This window comes from Saccostrea cucullata, unplaced genomic scaffold, assembly GCF_032062105.1.
Source record: "Saccostrea cucullata isolate Sc308-1 unplaced genomic scaffold, CSIRO_AGI_Scuc_v1 ctg47, whole genome shotgun sequence".
Taxonomy (NCBI): domain Eukaryota; kingdom Metazoa; phylum Mollusca; class Bivalvia; order Ostreida; family Ostreidae; genus Saccostrea; species Saccostrea cuccullata.
Window position 1 is genome coordinate 307707 of NW_026936653.1, and position 12790 is coordinate 320496.

Sequence of the window (12790 nt, forward strand, 5' to 3'; positions counted from 1 at the left end):
ATACGTATCGATATTCAAGAAAAATTTCGGATCGAAAAATTACTTCCAATACTTATTGGACAAGCAGCTTTTCTTTTAACTCTGCTAAAAAGATAGGAATTTTAATAAGCAAAGATTATATTTCACTTTTTTGAATTAAAACTGTTCAATAATTATAGATTTATAAAAGAAAGAACACAGTTTTTATAGGTATTATAAAATACACAATTTTATTTTAACCTGTTGATTTTACAGTCATTAAAAGTTTCGATTGGAAGTATTTTATTTACTGACTATGGGATAAGAACTTTGAAATGGGTAATAAAACACTAAAAATTTTTATGAAATCCATGCATTAAATGATTAATAAGCCATTTTGATGGATATGTTTTAGAATCCAATATATTGCATATCGCTTTAAAAAATATTGTATCGTATCGTATCGAAATTTTTTGCTCAATACACAGCCCTAGTATCGTTTGGAAAATATTATTTGCAATAAATGAATTTCTGAACTTTGATTTTTCGACTTCATTATTTACAATTGTCTTTTTTTTTTAAAATCTTTGAGCTGGTTGTAATTAATTTAAACGGTAAAAGATCTCAACCCCCCTTTTCTATTTGTACGGTAAAAGATCTCAACCCCCCTTTTCTATTTGTACATGCCAAGAAATCTCGTTCGATTTCCACAGCGATGGAGTCAATAAAAGTGTAATTGATGCAAATCACCCATATTCCCAAAACGCCGGCAAGACAATTTACGGCAGCAGACTTCTGGAGGTGGATCCTAGGTTCTTAGCTTTCTTAGAGAAAAAATAAACGTCTACCCCAGGAAGTAGTCCCTTATGCCCTAAATAGTTCCTGTCAAAAATCTTTATTTATTTATAAAATACGTAAAATGCCACAAACACTAGTACCAAAATTTATATTTTAAAAAGATTGACTGAAGAAAATAAAAAAAAAAATCAACAGAAAATATTCACTTTAAAATGGAAATGTTTACATAGCCAATCGGGTAACATCTACCCATTCAGTACTCGTCTCCATCTTGTTCAACCAGGAAATGATGTAATACTCTGCCTAAAGTTCGAAAAGGTTTCTTTATTTGTGTAATTTGGTTAATTACAGCCAAATGTTTATTCTTTGAAAGCAAGAACACAGTGTTGGGCGTGCATCAAAGTAACTCGGATTTCTAAAGTATAATATTTGAATGAAATTCAAATAAGATCACATGACTGAATCAGCAAGATGGAAGATCCCCTTTGACGTCCGAGGTTATGTGCGAGGTACGAGTCATCCGAGGAACTCCGATTGCGTCTCCATCTTGTGCAACCAGGAAATGATGTAAACTTCCGAAAATTTGGTACCCTTTTATCTATATTTCAACGCGATACTTCCACAACTACCCCATGCCAATTTGTACTAAGAAAAAATATTTTGAAATTGAATATTGCGTAAAAAATGAAATGCAGCTTATTTTGTTAAAGAATTAATTTACTATAATTAATTTCCATCCCCCTTTTTTGACTCCCCCCCCCCCCACCAAAAAGACCAGGGGAGGGGGGGGGCAAAACATCTAAATAATTAGTATTCTACATATAATTTAAACCCAGTAAATTTTAAGATCCCTCCCTCAAACCTGCTGACATTAATTGCTTGGCACGCATCTCCCTGGGGAAAAATCACAGATTAACGTTAATTCGGCTTTTATTGAGTTCGCAATACGGAGAGAATGCTATGGTTTTCTTGGCATGAATAAATGCTTTCTTTGATTGTTACTGTCATCTTAGTATGGGGATAAACAGTGACGTAGCATCGTTTTTGAAAGGGGGGAAGGGGGGGGGCAGTCAGAGAATTTTTTTTACTCATACCTGAAAAAAGATGACAAGCAAAAAAAAGGGGGGGGGCGAGATTGCCCAAACTCGAAAATCCTATTTCGTGGGAGGAAGGGGTGGGGGGTAGAGGCCAAGTTTTTTTCAATACCAACCAATTTTGTTTTGTTGCATACAATACAGCAATGAACATTTTCAATAGTGTAAGTAATGTTGGGGTGGGGGGGGGTGGGGGGCAGCCCCCCCCCCCCCCCCCCGTTGCTACGTGCCTAAATAAAAATTCAGCTGTTGAAGAAAAATGCAAAACCCACGTAAGTTCTTGTCTTGAATCAAGAGTGTTACACACAGAGGTAATAAAAAGATAAGCCAAAATTAATATTCCCCACTTTCACTTAATGAGAAGGACAAAAATTTAATTCATTTTTCAGTTCTTTAATTTGAAACAAAAAGGAAATGCACTGTACCTCAATTTCGAAATTTTCATAAAATATCACTGGGTCCGGGATGTATAATTCTGTGGATGGTTTGACCATTTGTGCTAATGCTGTTTTCAGAAACATTTACATTCCCTGGTTAAAATTAACCTCATAGACAGTTCCTGTTAATTACATGTAAGTACTCTGACTCCCCATACCCCATGGCCGATCTATCCAGTCCAACAACCCATCATTTAATGATGAACATTTCCAACAAAGAATGTGGTTAAATAAGTTGAGCATTCCCTACATCTTATTCTTCTGAGGTTCAGTTCAGCTGTTCCCCGCGCTTTGAATAAACATTTTAACATTCTCTTTTGATTATTTCTCTCTAAAATGAACATGTCCTCTTATTTAGAGAAATTTGCCAATTATTAAAACACAAGTTCCATGGGCCACAATGCTCACATGAGTCAATATGGCCCCAGTGATATTCATCATTAGATTTCTTCTCCTATATTCTATGTATAGAGTTTTGGTCGTCTGTTCTAGCCACACCCTTCCCCCAGGTGCCATGTTTCAAATGAAATTGAATCTAAACTCTCTGAGGATACTTCAACATTCATACGACTAATCATGGCTTTGTAGTCTCGTTTTCCCCAGAAAGCGAGGCCACAGTAGGTGTTGACAGGATAAAAAATTTCTAAATTTCTAACTGCTCCATGGCCATGAGTGTTGAATAAAGGTCTTAATTTGAAGCCCTTCTCCGGTATATGGTGATCATGATGTCTCTATGCGACTGAGAAATTCTCTAATGTGACATAAATCAACATCCTATCAATCAATCCCATTCTTGAAAAGATTTTTTTTTCCATATTCCAATGTAAAACTTTTGATCCCCCCATTTTGACCCCACCCTACTCTTAAGGGTTATGATTTGTAAAAATCTGAATATATGCTATGTAATGAAGATTTCAGAATTCACGTTTCAACTTTTCTGGCCAATTGTTTCTTGAGAGGAAGATTTTTAAAAGCCAACACCGAATTTTTACTAACTCTTTTATTATCTCCACTTGAAAGACTGTATGGCCCTTCATTTGAACAAATTGAATCCCCTTCAACCAAAAATGCTTTGTTGCAAGTTTGGTCGAAAATGACCCTGTGGTTCTTGAGAAGAAGTTGAAAACGTGAAATGTTTATGGTTTTCCAATGCTCCTTACAAATTAGGAGGAATATTTTTTTTTAATGTAAAATTACAATATATAAATAGAAAAATTCATGATATCCTTTATAAATATGTGTATTTGTTACTTTACCAGTACTGGCTATGAATGAAATAAGCACAACCTCTTCAAACTACTTTCATCATCTTTAATAAGTTGTATATATCACAAAATATATCATTATGCATGACAAAAGAAACAGGTAAGCAGATAAACTGAGGTACACTATTTGACAACTTTTTGAAAAATACACAAATATCACAGTCAATTAAGAATCAATTTTCTCAAAATGATTCACTTTTCAAAATCTGAAAATGTTTCATACAGATTACACACTGATTAATAGTGTACATTAGAAAAAGATAAAATTAAGTGTTGATTTTGATGCATAGAGAAAATCTCATCAAACTCAATTTTATAATTGTCTGGAATATTTTTGATGTTTGAATGGAAGTAAATAAATGATAATGATGCTGCTTTCATTTTTTCCATTCAGTTTAGAAAGTTTTTGTAACTCCCAAGTCTATTTGTCAGACACAATTTGTCGGGCGATGAGCTCCTTCATGATTTCATTACTTCCTCCATATATGGGCTGCACTCTGGCATCAACAAAAGCCTTGGCAATGGGGTACTCCCACATGTAGCCCCAGCCTCCATGTAACTGTAAACAACGGGTGGCAACCGAGTTCTGTAGGTCGGAGGCCCTGTTGACAAAAGATAAGACTCAATTATGCTTGTGTGAGAATTTCAAAGTCATAAAATAAAATATTCAAATTTGATTAATAATGGATAGAAAAGATTTGTACATTTTAAAAAAAAATCTGAAGAGGTTATAAATGTGACCTTTATGTCTAAATTGAAATTTGAAGTGAAAATGAAAAGCACTGGAGGCCCTTTCAAGATTTGAAATATCCAGATCAGATTATGTCCCAATTGGAATATACAAGTATCTTTGACCTAGCTGATATTCAGTATGCACCATGTAGAACTATTTACCAGTATTTAGCCATAGATGCTGATGATGAGTCCAGTCCTCTCTCATTGTGAATTTTCAAGCACTGGTCCAGGAAAGCTCGTCCCACACATATCTCTGTTTTTAGCTCTGCCAGCTTGTGTTGAACAGTCTGTAACATTGATTATGTATCAGAATTACATGTACATTGTACTAGGTCATTTCACAGTCTTATTACATGTATATACTAATACAGTTGTACCTCATTATATCAATATATATAATCTTGTGAAATGGGAGAGGAGAAAAATGCAGCAGACCAGAGTGGGATTAGAACCCTGGCCCCCTGAATCTCAGGTCAGGTGCTCTACCGACTGAGCTATCTGGCCACTGGCAATCAAACCCAGCTGAGCGCCACACTTGAATTCTTATTTTACAAATTCCTACCATTTTTAGTTAGTGTGAGAACTTTTCTGTGGTTTACTTTTGGCATTGAATTCTAATACAAATGACAATTAATCCAAACCTGAAGGTTAGAAATAGTTTTTCCGAAGGCCTTCCTTTGCCTGACATAGTTCCTAGTTTCCTCAAACATCCACTCACAGGATCCTATAGCCATGTCTGCAATGATAAGCCTCTCCTGTGGCAGCTCCTGCATCAGATAATAGAATCCCTTGTTTTCTTCACCCAGTAGGGACTCCTTAGGAAGGCGGACATCTTCAAAGAACAATTCTGCAGTGTCCTGTTAAAAAAATGTTTTTAAAAATATCTGCCAATCCATTTTTACATTAATTTAGGGTGAACATTTTGACAAGGGTTGTCTTAAATTCTTAATGCATATTTTTTTCGAAACTCATTAATTGCCCTGTTTGGGCAAAACAACACAGAAACGTGATTTTTTCTTTATAACTAAACATGTCTTGGAACTATAATTCCATTTTGTAGAAATGCATGCATCATATTATAATATTGTGTACAGGGAACTTTCTACCCATTTCATGTTTGCCCATTTTGACTTTGTTGCAGTTGGAAATTTGAATATGGACAAAATTCAAAGAAGATATTCCCTCGAACAAAACTGTCTTGGCAAATTTAAAATCAAGCAAAACTGCTTGCAAACGTATATGAAAGGGCAAAATAATATTATATGAGGCAAAAATAAATCCATATACACTGTGCATGTATACAGCTCCTTTTTTTCTCAAATAATTTTTAATATCTCTGTAGTTTTAGACACAGTTTGCATACCTGTGCTTTGAATCCAATTTTCTCTAATTTTCTGCCTTTGACAAAACCTTTCATTCCGTCCTCCACAAGGAAGAGACTAATACCATGGGCCTTTGATTTGGCTTCAGGGTTAGTAATGGCCACAACAATGACTACGTCTGACATCCAGCCATTTGTAATGAACACCTTTGATCCATTCAAAATGTAGTCAGAACCGTCTTTTTTGGCATTAGTTCGAATTCCTTGCAAGTCACTATAAAGATGATTCACAGTTAAGGGTGAAACGTTTACTGAATTTTGTAAACGTTTAAACGGATAGCAATAAACGAAACGTTACCGTTTAATAGATGTTGGATTTTTATGGCTACTTACTCAGGGAACTTGAATTTAATTATCAATTCTTTCACTTTAATATAAGTATGAGATGTTATTACAAATTTATTGTTGATCATTGTGATTTAACCGTAAGAATTTGAGGCGCATTAAATTCATTCACTTACGACCTCGTCATCCAACTGCTTGGTTTGTTTGGCTACCGGAAAATGGATCTTTTAATCACGAAAAAAGTACAAGACCTGCTGACTGTATTGAAACTTTTATAAGACTTGTGAAAAATGTATTATATTTATTTAATCAAAATACATCAAGTTTTATATTTCAAGTGTCGTAAAACATCGCTAGTATTAGCAACTCGGAAATTGGAATTAATTATGTTAGCCCGTATCGGGTTTTAGATATTTTCATTCAATATGTCTCCGGTTTAGATTGTTGCTTTTCAAATGGTCAAAGACGGTGTTTCTTTTGTAAATTATGAAATAAAACAATTTGTTCGTGTTAAACTTTATTTCTGATAGACATTGATAATGACCTTCGTGTAAACGTTTACTCAAACTGTAAACGTTTAGAGCATATAATCAAAACGTCGCCGTTTACACGTGTAATCGTTTCGCCCTTATTCACAGTGCAAATTGGAAAATTACAGGACTTAAAAAACTTAGACTAAATAAAATATATAGAAAATGCTTCCAGCTTTGATTGTATAGAAATCAGATCATTTATTAAAAGAAGTTATAATCCTTTTATCAATCATGTATAAATTGTACAAAACAATTTTTTAAACAGCAAATTCTGTTCTCTAGTTTGAGATGAATTATAAGCATTTCCCAGTTTACATCTAGCTAAACTCATCAGTAGTTTATTAACAACACAATTCTTATCATTAGTTTTACCTGCCTGCTCCAGGTTCCGACATTGCTATGGCTCCAATACAGGTTCCTGCAGTCATTCTCGGGATGAACTTCTCAATCTGCTCTTTAGTTCCGTAATGTGAGATGTATGGCATTATAATGTCAGAGTGCAGACTAAAACCTGGTCCTGAACAGTTCACATACATCCTGTATAAAAACATATACTACATGTACACTGAACCATAAAAAATGGCTGCAAATTACAATTCAAGTCATAAGAACATTGATAAAATATCTTGTACACTTTATTAAGTGTAACATTACTAGGTTCTTATTTGCATTTCAACATGAATCAACATTGACACTAGTAATCATTACTGTTACATAGATTTTATTTGGTTAGAGACATCCTAAAATCTTGGAGTCTGCAAAAACTTTCTTGAAAATGTATTCTTAATATATTTATAATAATATTCATCTTTAAGTAATCAAACAATATTGATAGATTGCTTGCAATAGTTATCATCCTTTTATTTACTTTTACTAATAGTCTGCTCTTGTAGATGTAAATGTCAAATATATCTACATGGTTTTAAAAAAAAGTTAAGAATAATAAACAGTGATTAATCTACAAAAAAATTACAATTAATATAAATTGATTAACAGGGAATAAAACAAATTCCACAGGTGAGATCAGGTGCCTAGGACGAGCAAGCATCTCCTGTAATTATCTCCCCTTTAAGAGGGGTGTAGTACTTTGTTTAAACTACTCTGAATCCCCTTTGCCAAAGGATTTTTTGTGCAAAGTTAACAGACAGACAGACAGTTATATCATAGCCAATTCCCGGGTATTCAAAAATTATAGCTCAGGTGAGCTGAAAAAATACCCACTGTTCTTCCCAGGTGATGGCTGTGGACAGGACATCCCCTCCTACTCCTCCATGTTCCTCTTTTGTATTGATACCCAACAATCCATTCTGACCTGCTTTCTCCCAAACCTACCCAACAATCAAATGAATACCAATGAATCCCTAGTCTAAAAAGGAATCATGAACACCAGCACTTTTTAAATAATTGCTCAACAGAAAAAAAAATTAAAATATGCAAAAACAAAAGATGATACATCCACTGAACTAAAACAGTCAGGAATTGAAAAATATGTTGATCTTCCATTTTGAATTCTGATTTATAGCACTTACCTCTCTGCTGACCTGCCCATCTTTTTCCCACCTACAAATACAAAGTATTACTATAGGCAAACAATTAAGACTTATACAAAAATTACAGGTCTGACTGCTGCCACACCTAGCTGACTGAGATTTCCCTGGCATACAAATGAAACATTGAACAATGTCAAAATATTTCCCATAGTGCAAAAGTTAAACAAAATGGTATGTATGCTGTGAAATTACAAATATGTCAGGGGTTCAAAATTTTTTTTGTCATGGTCAAGTCCAGGACTTAAAGAGTAAATTTTAGGCAAGTCCGAGGAAGAAATTTCAGAGTCCATATTTACCTATAGATCATTAAATTTATGTTACTTATAATTTATTTTCATTTGTTGCATTGAATGAATAAAGACTATATGTATTAATATATGTTTTATTTTTCCTCCATAAACTGTCATATAGTCCTACATGAGTATTTCAACACAATACCAGACTGATAGATTATTGGTACATTACAATAACTTTTACAAATACTCACTACTGAATAAACCATCTGTTACAATAAATAGAAATTAGAACAAGTGTCAAATTTAACAAATTTGCCGTTTGTGACTTTGTCATAGTGCAAAAGTTAAACAATTCGTAATGGTTTATGGTATGCCCACAAACCCACATTTTTACTTAATACATTTGAGAATTTGCTTTATTTTTAGCTTTGATAAAATTATAGCCAAGTCCCAGGAAATCCGGAATTTGTTAGTCCGGGACGTCGGGCTTGAGGAATTTTGAACCCCTGATATGTGTACTACAGACCTATACATTGACCCATTATTAATTTCATACTACATGTTATATTATTCCTTCTTGAAAGGAGAGGAACAAGACTTTTCAATTGCATCCCCTTACTCAAGGGTGATTTTGGCAGATTCTGGTTGAATTAAGTTAGAATAAGTTTTTTTTTGAAATCTTACATATTCATATTCTTTCAATATCTGGATTGTTCCCTCTACCTACAGCATATACAGTGATGTAAAACTTGTGATAGTTTTTATTTAATCTCTAACACTTTTTGTCCCTAAATAACTTACTTGGTGTGATGGGGAAGCACTTCTTCTTGAAAGAATCTCCTAACATTTTGTCTGAACATATCGTGCTCAGCAGAGAAGATTTCACGGGTTCCTATATCCATCAAGGTGGCTGCTTGACCAATTTCTGGTCGTACCTCACCATTTCTTTGAAATGTAAAATAAAAACGACAAAAATGAAAGAAAAATATTCCAAACCAACTCCTTATTTACTAATACTGTATAAGTGGAAATTTTAGCCAGACGCAAATTTAGCGATTTGTCCTTATAAACTGGTTAATTTATTTTTAGCGAGATGTTATATTAGCGATTTTTAAATGCACAATAAAGAAGCTATTACAAATAATACGCAATTTATTTTTAGCTAATAATGCCAAAATTAAATCCTCGCTAAAAATTCTACTTATACGGTATGTATGGATACTTTAAGTAATTTTAACAAGTCAAATATCAAAAGAGGTAACAGAAAATCTGGACTTTCTAGAGACACTCTAACCACTGCACCATGCAGGTGACTCATCAGCAGTTAGTTTAGTTAATCACTCCCTCAAGTCCCTGCATGGAGCAGTGTTTAGAACTTAGAGTATGTATGCTACATTGTTAAATATGCAGTAAGTAAAAGTACTAAACTTAAAAGGGAATTATTAATCATTCTATTCTTTTCTTTTATTTAATTACTGTTATTATTACTATGTATTAATTTGTCTCAGGGCAAAAGAGTATAATATGTAATTATGTATATATTGTCAAATTGCTGGCTTCTTTCTTCATTTAAAACAAAATCTTGATTTCACACATGTCCTCAATTTTCTCCATCCCATGATTTTGGCATTGGTCTCTTAATACAATTAATAAACATCAAGTAGCATACAAATACTTCCTGATTTAACAGTGGAGGATATCCAGCCTAAGATTAAAGGGTTATTGACTGTGGACTTTGGACCCATCTCAGTATTGACAGTAAACAAGTAAACGTAAACATAAAAATTAAAACATTGTATAAGTGTAATAAAGCAAAACTTATTCTATCTGGTTATTTAAATACCCATCTGCTAACATCCCTCTTTTAAGTACAACTGCATATTAGTTAATCACCTTTTGATGGAGGTGGAGAACCTGCAGATGTTGTTGAAGTGTTTGTTACATAAACGCACGCATCCTAGGGAAATAAAACAAACAAAATGTCATTCAAAGATGTATTCAATTCTGTTTGTCTAAAAGTTTGAAATAAAAAATCATAAAACTTTGAGGTTTGACACCTGTAAACGCATTTTACGTCGTAGTCTTACTTGTTAAGCTGGAGGCCGCCATTTTTTTCGTCTGCTCGGGTTAAAGGCAATTGATAACTTGTACCAAATATATTTCTTAATTAAAATAAAAAATACACAGGCCTGAAAAAATGCAAGGAACAGTCAAGATTTCTAATGAGAGGACACAAATGGGGGAGGGGGGGTGTCAAACCTTTCAGGGTTTAAGGACAGATGATACAAACAATTTTTTTTCTTTGGAGGAGACTTAATATCATGTCACAGGTTAAGAAAAGTGGATATTTCTTAAAACTAATGAAAAAACAAATATAGACAAATATCACGCTCAGTAAAGGTTTACAGATGAAAACAAATTTCAGAATACGTTACCTTGGTGCTAAAAGTGTAATATAACTTTGAAAAAATATAAAATTCTAAAACTTTGAGAGCAAAAAAATTCTCAGACTTAAGTATGAATTTCATGAGAATTTGAGAATAAAAGAGTTTAAGGTAAAACTTTTTTATGAGGAAAAACAAAATGATAAAAAAATCAATAATATCGCATAGGCTGATTTTTACCATTTTGATTTTTCTAATAAAATTCACCTGGCTTGGTATATTTTTCTAAAGTTTATATTACACTTTTAGCACCAGGTTAACATATTCTGAAATTTGTTTCGTCTGTAAACCTTTACCGAGTGTGTTTTGTCCATATTTGTAATTTTATTGAAATATAACTAATATTTTCCCAGTCTTTTTCATTTTCTTGTTCTAAGGAGAAAAAATTCTAAGAATTATCAACTTTACTAAACCTGTGACATGATATCAATTAAGTCTCCTCCAACGGAAAAAAATTGTTTGTATTATCTGTCCTTAATGAATCTAAAAAATATAAAGAGTTTATATTTTCTGGCCCAGTGGTTCTTGAGAAGAAGTCATTTAAAAGATGCCATTAATTTTTCACTAATTCATAATTATCTCCCCTTAGAAGAGGGTGTGTCCCTTCATTTGAACAAACTTGAATCCCCATTACCCAAGGATACGTTGTGGCAAGTTTGGTTGAAATAGGCCCTGTGGTTCTTGGGAAGAAGATGAAAATGTGAAAAGTTTACGACAACAACGAAGACGACGACAGACAACGGATAAATTTTGATCACAAACGCTCACTTGAGCATTCGGCTCAGGTGAGCTAAAAATTGTTTGGTTGCCCTCACCCCACAGACTGACTAACAAGGGCCTGAATCAAAATTTTTTTTGTAAATTCCAGTACACATTTTTTTTTCTTTTTATTTCTCTTCCCCCGTCAAGGAAAATGTTGAAATTTTCCGCAAAAAAAAATTTTCCCACCTACCTACTGACCCAATAGTTTTACCCCGAGTCGGGAGAGGGCAAGCAAACATTATTTTAAAGATGGCCCTACATATCCTCATCCTTTTGTGTACGTTTGATGACAATCTGCCCAGTGGTCCTTGAGATGATTTTATAAGCAACGACTTTGGGTTTTTATTTCCCTAGTATCACGATTTATCTCCCCTTGTAAAAGGGTCACATCCCTACTTTTACTAGAAATGGGATCCCTTGGGCCAGGGATACTCTGAAAAATCTGACAAAGATTGGCCAATATTCTAAAAAGTTTAAGCACACCACACACATGGCCATTCTTTAAGCCAAGCAAATAAAATTAATATCGATTCAACATTTACGCCATTGCAAACAAAAATTTTGTAGAGACCATTTCTTTTAAACCTTCCAACACTTCGTCATGCAAGACTTTGTCTTTTGAGAGAATTTTTCACTTGCATAGAGACACCATCACTTGCCGGTGGAGAGTTACAAATTTTGACCAGGACTCAGCACTCAGGGCCATTGAGGGATCTTTTTCATGCCAGCATCTATTGCAACATCAGTGTTTTCCCTTTATATCAAAGTAAAAGTTTAGAGATCAGTTGTACTAGGCTTTGGGCTGATGTTAATGAACAGAATCTCTGTTAACCTTACAACAAATTTTTATTTCAAAGCGGCATTTTTGTAAATTGATGCGGACATTTTTGTCGGTAGCAGGTTCTTATGGAAAATACTGCAACATTAATCAACTTTATATTCTGTCTGATACGAAGGACGGGAAGACTAAATAAACTTTGAAGTGACCTTTACATCATGCACCTCTACAACTACTAGTATGTTTCATCTTATCATCATTGGAATGTACAAGGTACTGAAAGCTACTCTGACAAACTTGAAAAAATTACCCGAGGTGTCTTTGGGATTTTGCCCTTCCAGAAGTCGATGAAAACAGCACAAATGGCCATAGTATTAGCACTTCCATCCCTTGGTTCATTTGTACTAAATATACATTCAAAATATTAATACTTGATATTCTTTATTAAAACTTTGTAAAAAATATCTGACAAAGGAATTCTACAAAACAAATGCCAAAATTCAATTATTGTATTAAGCAAAATTGATCATATTC

General features: G+C 33.7%; 1 protein-coding gene across 1 annotated transcript; it reads right to left on the reverse strand.

Moving 5' to 3' along the window:
• Positions 1–3584: 3584 nt before the first annotated feature.
• LOC134246137 (long-chain specific acyl-CoA dehydrogenase, mitochondrial-like) lies at positions 3585–10410 on the reverse strand. The gene is made up of 10 exons (XM_062728422.1): positions 10360–10410; positions 10166–10229; positions 9074–9217; positions 8016–8046; positions 7708–7814; positions 6859–7023; positions 5651–5882; positions 4929–5144; positions 4447–4574; positions 3585–4154 (listed from the first exon to the last, which is right to left on the reverse strand). Exons 1-10 carry the CDS (start codon positions 10379–10381, stop codon positions 3974–3976), a joined length of 1290 nt encoding a protein of 429 aa, XP_062584406.1. The 5' UTR covers positions 10382–10410; the 3' UTR covers positions 3585–3973.
• Positions 10411–12790: the final 2380 nt, after the last annotated feature.